The sequence below is a fragment of the Lactuca sativa genome, chromosome 9, assembly GCF_002870075.4.
Source record: "Lactuca sativa cultivar Salinas chromosome 9, Lsat_Salinas_v11, whole genome shotgun sequence".
Classification (NCBI taxonomy): Eukaryota; Viridiplantae; Streptophyta; class Magnoliopsida; order Asterales; family Asteraceae; genus Lactuca; species Lactuca sativa.
The window spans coordinates 191,096,717-191,103,241 of record NC_056631.2 but is presented as its reverse complement, the minus strand read 5'-3'; the positions used below and the strand labels follow the sequence as shown (position 1 = coordinate 191,103,241).

Sequence of the window (6,525 nt, the reverse complement as noted above, 5' to 3'; positions counted from 1 at the left end):
TCCATCCGAGCCCGAAGTGCGAGCCAGCTGGTGCAAGCTAGCAACCCTATCCGGAGTTACGCCCAGCGTAGTCCGAAGTCAGGCGCCTATAAAAGGCATGCGAAGGGTCCGAGCTTTTCACACATTTTCACACCAAAATCTTCTTCTCTCTCTAAAATATTTCACTCTCTAAGACCCCAAACCCCCCTAAGCCCTAGATAAAACCCCTAGCTCCCGAAGGAAGCCCTGAGGGTCCCGGAGTCCCGAGAAAAAGAGTCTTTCGGTTTCGAAACGCTGCTCCAAATAAAGTTCCGGTTTTCAATAAAATTCGCTGTAAGTCAGCTACGCTTACGCAACTTTTAATATAGCTTTCAAATAATTATAGTAATGTTATTAGGTCCTTAAAATAATTATTTGAGCTATTATTATGAGTTATATTGAGTGTTACTTAACGCTTATATAATAATAATAATAATAGTCAGACTATTAATTTGTCGCGGTTATCGTTAGACTAAACCCTACTGGTATTGGTACTAGGTTTTATCGAAGGAAATTGTTTTGAGAGTATCGAAGCATTGTTCGAGTGCTGAGTCACCACCTTTCAGGTGAGTGCATAGTTACTTTCATCTTACACATAGATATGAAGTATTTTATATAAACTATATGCTATGTGTGCATATTATCTGAATACTTGCTGTCTATGCTGGATGAACGTTTTATACATGTTTTAAAGGATTTAAACTGTATATGTATGTTATATATATGAATATGTTGGGCATGACATGGGTAGATGAATGATGAGAGATAAAAGATGATGTGAGTAAACATTGGCAGCTACGGACTTAGTACCTAATAAACATCGGCAGCTATGGACTTAGTGCCTATTGGACAAACACCGGTAGCTATGTATTTAGTACCTGTTAGAAATTGGTAGCTATGGACTTAGTACCTATTAGATAAACACTGGTAGCTATGGATTTAGTACCCGATGAGTAGACTATAGCAGCTTTGGAATTAGTGCTTTACGAACGAACATTAGCAGCTATGGATTTAGTTCCAGTCCTATAACCCTGGAATTAAGGGACTTCGGAATAAACGAATGCAGGATAGATGACTCTTAGGTTAAATCCCTAAGAGTAAAGAAGACAATGGGGATGGGTAATTGGGTTGATTGTTTGATTGTTTAAACATAATAATTATATTATTATGGGTTGAAAACCCTATGTATTCACCAGGTTTCCCAACTTGACCCACTCAGTTTATTTATATCACAGGTGTTGATACGAAGTCACATTACACTAAGAGATTAAAGACATGTAGATCACTAGTGTAAATAAATGTAAGTTCCGTTTATGCTTATGTTTCTGTATTGACAATGACATCCCAAACATTTTAAAATGAATAAAATACGTTTCTTTGAAAATGTTTTGATAACGTATTTATCGTGTTTTTCTTGGAACAAATTTCGCAACATTTTTATGAAATGAAGTACACTTATTTTTATAAAGCATAAACAAAATCGGTCTTTTCTGGCCGTGAAAATTGGGGATGTCACAGTTGGTATCAGAGCATTAGTTTAAGCGAACTAGGAATATGGATTTATTTCTAGACTTAAAATGCTAAGCGATGATTGTGAGGTGTGAGCACTAGCTTATTTTAGGAATTATGCCTAAATTGCTTTTATGTGCTAAATGATTTGTTATGCTATAGTTTGATCGGATTCATGGTCTGTTGCTGACCGGATCTGGAAACCTTATGTGTTTAGGATTCTAAACATACGAATACGATATGAGAACTAGCATGTAAACGTTTCGGAGTGATAAGGATGATTTAAACGTCAATCCTAAGTAAAGGTCTAGATTCACCTTATTCGGTGTATAGATCAAGATGGAAAGGACCCGTAGTGGAAACGTGAATGCAAATGAGAATAGGAACCAACCCCCAGTGGTTCAGCAAATACCTGTTGTAGAAGAAGTTGCACCTGAGCCAGTCACCATGGCTGGAGTTCAAGTCATGATTCGGGCTATGCTAGCTGAACAAAGGGAAGAAATGAGGAGGATATCAAATAGGGACGAACCTACTATGCCCACTGAGCAACCCGAGCTGATTCCCGAGCAATCGGAGGAAGGGAACTATAGCCGCCAAGTGAGTCAATTGGGGACTCAAGATGGCCCGGAGAGGAGAAACTACAAGGACGGGCGAATGTACAAGAATTTCTTGGGTGCGAAACCACCAAGTCTCTCAGGAAGCCCAAAGCCTGTGGAGATTATGGATTGGATCTCCGAGATGGAAATGGTGTTTGAGAGTTGCGACTGTAGCGAGAAACAGAAAACCGTCTTCGTCGTAAGACAACTGAAAACTGGAGTCTTGAGCTGGTGGAAGCTATTGGCAGATACGATGCCACGAGGAGAAGCCTTAAGGAAGTCATGGGAAGAGTTCTTGGAACAGTTGAAAATGCAGTAGTGCCCAGAGATAGATTCGATAGACCTAAACAACGAGTTTCAGAACCTGAAGAAAGGGAAGATGAGTGTTGATGAGTATAACCGAGAGGATGAAGCTATTCCCCTACTTGGTGCCTACTTCACTCTCCAAGATTGATAGGTTTGCTAACGGACTGCCCACTGACTTTGGCCCAATGGTCAAAATGGCAACTACCTTGAAAACAGATGTTTGGGCAGCTAAGAACGTAGAGGCCCGGATAAGAGAAAAGGGTCTAGAAAAAGATAAGGCGGGAGAGAAGCGGAAGTTTGAAGGATCTTCAAGGTCCAACAAGGAAAGAAAATTATCAAAGCTTGGAGGAGGAGATGGAGGTGAAGCAAGATGGTGTGATAAATGAAAGAAGAAGCATTGTGGGAAGTGCAACGAAGAAGTGACTTGTTACAAGTGTGGGAGGACTGGTCACTATTCCAAGGATTGCACACATAATGATAAAGTATGCTACGGATGTGGAGGCAAGGGGCACATGTCCAGAGACTGCCCAAGGAAAAATAAAGCAGCAAGACCAGAAACACCACCAAGGCCAAGGGCATTTCACATGATCCTCGACGAAGCAGAGAACCATGCGAGGAATCAAGGATGAGGACTTTATACCCGAAGATCAGGTTATGCAGTAGCCATAGTATCGTATGATGTAGCCCATTAGAGGCATAGTCCAGGGTGAACTTGAACACCTATGTAATAGTTTCAAGAAATAATAAAATCTTCGTTTTGTTATCTGGTGTGTGAAATTATTATGTGATTTTTCTTGTATGGTGACTTGGAAAACTGCGAGACGATACTTGAGACGAGTATGAGTAGGTGTGAATGGTAGTAGAGGCCTGTACTACCAGAAGCACAGGACTCACACTTGGATCAGGGAAAGTCACAAGGTTACCAAGAAGCTAGTAATTGATTTCGTTTTATTCAAGTATGTAGTTACCATTGTTTCGGTAATGACTAGGAAGATTGTTGTTATCCCGACCCTAGTGGTCATATCACATTGAGTCCGACTACGATGAGTAGGTTACATGGTTCAGAGAACCAAGTTAGATGTAGCATCCGATTTAAACCAAACTATTAAAATCAAAGCGATCAATAGAAGTATCGCGCTTGTTGTTAAAAAAGTTGGTAGCTAGAAATGCTACATGTTAAAGTGTGATTATATCACATTAGAACATGAAGAAAAGCATAGCCTATTTTAGAATTTAACTCTAAGAGACCTGAGTCTAAACGTGCATCACATGATGATAGGTCATTATTTGGAGTCTAACCTGAGGTAGATAGCAAGTGCACGATCAAGTACTGCTTACAGTCAATAAGTCTAAGAGATAGACTTGAAGGAATATATAAGTTATAATTCTTACCTAGAATGAAGAGATGACATATGGAGTCATTATACAACCATGTTTCGTTGATGATTCTGGAACGTAATCATCCTAAGGGGGAGATAATTGTAACGCCCGCAGATCCGGGTTAGTCAATTTAGAGGCAATAGGGGTCGAAGACGAATTTTCAACAAAAGATTATTTAGAATAACACTACTAGAAAAAAGACCTTTAATGACGCGCTTTTTACGACACGCGATAATTAACGATACGCAAAAGGACGTGCCCTTAAAATAGTGTCATCTCTCCAAAAAATTTAAGGATTTACGTCACGCTTTATTGCGTGCCCTTAATTTAGTGTCTCAAGAAAAAAAATTAAAAACACGGAGGGCGCTTTATCTTAAACGCGCGTCGTCTGTACCTGTCGCTTTATAATTTTAATGAAGCGCGCTTTTAGTAGACAAGGGGGGAAATGAAATCCCCAAAATTTTGAAAACCCGCCTTTTTTTCTATCTTCTATCTATCTTTCATCTTCAACCTAACAAGGACGAGAATTGCACTCTTGATTTCCCTAACTCTTTCTCATTTTCTGATTCAAACTTGAAAGAATCGAAAAAAAATCTATCAATTTTGAAGCCTAAAGAATCACAACCCCCTATCAATTTTGAAAAAAAAAATCTATCAATTTTGAACACAGACCTACCCACAATGTTTTTCACCGGAAGTCTCTTTCGTCTCCACACCCTTGAGATCTCTCCATCGCTTCCCGGAGGAAATCTCAGGTTGTTTTCAGCTTTAGGGTTTTTCGATTTCATCATTTTCCCTAATTTTCAGCTCCCGATTCTTCCCCTCTTGTTCTAATCTTACCCTTCGATTCCACCCCACCCTCCTAATCTCACTGATTCCTTCATTTTCAATGGGATCTCTTTCTTTGTGAGTTTTCTTTTCACGTCACAACAGTTGATCACTGAAGAAGCAATTTTCCAAATCTTTTTGTTGTTAATCAAAATTGCGTGTATGGCGATCAGATTCACTGTTTCTTACTCCGGCTACGTGGCCCAAAACCTAGCCACCGCCTCCGGAAAATCCAATACATGCCGAATTTTTCACGAGGTTTTTTCTCGTCCTCGTATATTCCAGAATCCCGACCGAGATCCCGTCGCCGGGTACGGTCCGACAGCAACGACGAGTTCAAGATCCATCCCCTCTGCATCCATGAGCCCTACCCTTGATGTGGGTGATTGCATAATAGCCGAAAAGGTATAATCCCAATTCTAACCTTATTACACACTATATGAATGATGGTTGCCAATTTCGCCATTTTGGCTTTTCAATTCACATAGTGATTGTATGCAAGATTTTGAGTTTTTGCCTGTTATTGATTTAGGTTTCATACATCTTTTGGAAGCCAGAAGTTTCAGATATTGTGATCTTCAAGGCTCCTCCCATTCTTCAGGTGCGATTTCACTTCTTGATTATAAATATCTTTGATTAGTTCTGTGTTTTGTTGTTTGCTCATTGTCTTGTATCAATAATCTTGTAGGAATTTGGCTACAGTTCTGGTGATGTATTTATAAAAAGAATTGTAGCAAAGGCTGGAGATTGGGTTGAGGTAAGATTATGATTTATGATTAGTTTTGACAAAAACACAATCTTGATACAGCTTCGTGATGGTTCTTCTCATCAAGGCACCGTTACATCAATGGAACCCAATGAGGGTCTTTTTGTCCTCAATTCCGAGACCTCCAAGGTAAACAAGCTACTTTCTTTACTCTTTAACAAACCTAAACGAGGGCAAATTCGTAATATGTTGTTTTGCAGAAAGGCAAGATTAAGGTTGTTCACCTTGTTGATGTTCCTGGCCACTCACGTTTGCGCCCTAAATTGGACGAATATGTCCCTCGAGCAGCTGGCTTAGTATTTGTTCTAGATGCAGTGGAATTCTTGCCCAATTGTCGTGCTGTTTCAGAGTAATTTATTTTTTTAATAATGATTTGAAACTTAATTCCATATGTGTTTTTTTATGGATATTAATCTTAACATATATTGTTTTGTTTGCAAAAAGGTATCTCTATGACATTTTAACAAAATCGAGTGTTGTCAAGAGGAAAATTCCACTTCTTATCCTTTGCAACAAGGTGGATAAAGTCACTGCACATATAAAAGAGTTCATTCGAAAACAACTGGAGAAAGAAATGTATGTTACACTTGTTTTGTCTGTGTTGTAAATGAAAAGGGTAAAACAATAATTTACTCACATTCTTGAATGACTTTGCAGTGATAAGCTTCGGACATCAAGAAAAGCTGTATCAGATGCGGATATATCTAATGAATTCACACTCGGAATCCCTTGGGAACCCTTTTGATTCTCTCACTGTGTAAACAAAGTCACTGTTGCTGAGGCTTCTGCATTAACTGGTGAGATTCAACCCTTGGAGCTCTTCATTAGGCAACGTGTCAAGCCTTGATCTTTCACTCAATTCCATTCCATTTGTCAAAACAGAATTAGATAAATATCAACGGAATCGGAAACAGAATCGAAACTTTTCAGGACAATATCGTAATTTGTGACACAGGTAAAATTAAATATTTTCATTAAAAAGCAAGAAACTTTTGGACAAATCACAGAAAGGTAACCTTATTCTGTTTCGAAATTTTCAATTTGACTAAAACTAAAAGTCAACAATGTGAAAGTTGACTTCTTTATGGTATTTATTGATTTCCAGATTAGAAAGCATGAGTT

The 6,525-nt window shown here is 38.9% G+C and overlaps 1 protein-coding gene across 1 annotated transcript; it reads left to right on the top strand.

The window, feature by feature from the left end:
- Positions 1–4,799: 4,799 nt before the first annotated feature.
- Positions 4,800–6,250, top strand: LOC111897234 (uncharacterized). The gene is given in 7 exon segments (XM_052767858.1): positions 4,800–5,042; positions 5,170–5,238; positions 5,326–5,394; positions 5,446–5,532; positions 5,604–5,752; positions 5,848–5,979; positions 6,061–6,250. Coding segments are annotated over 7 exon segments (939 nt in total).
- The last annotated feature ends 275 nt before the right edge of the window (positions 6,251–6,525 follow it).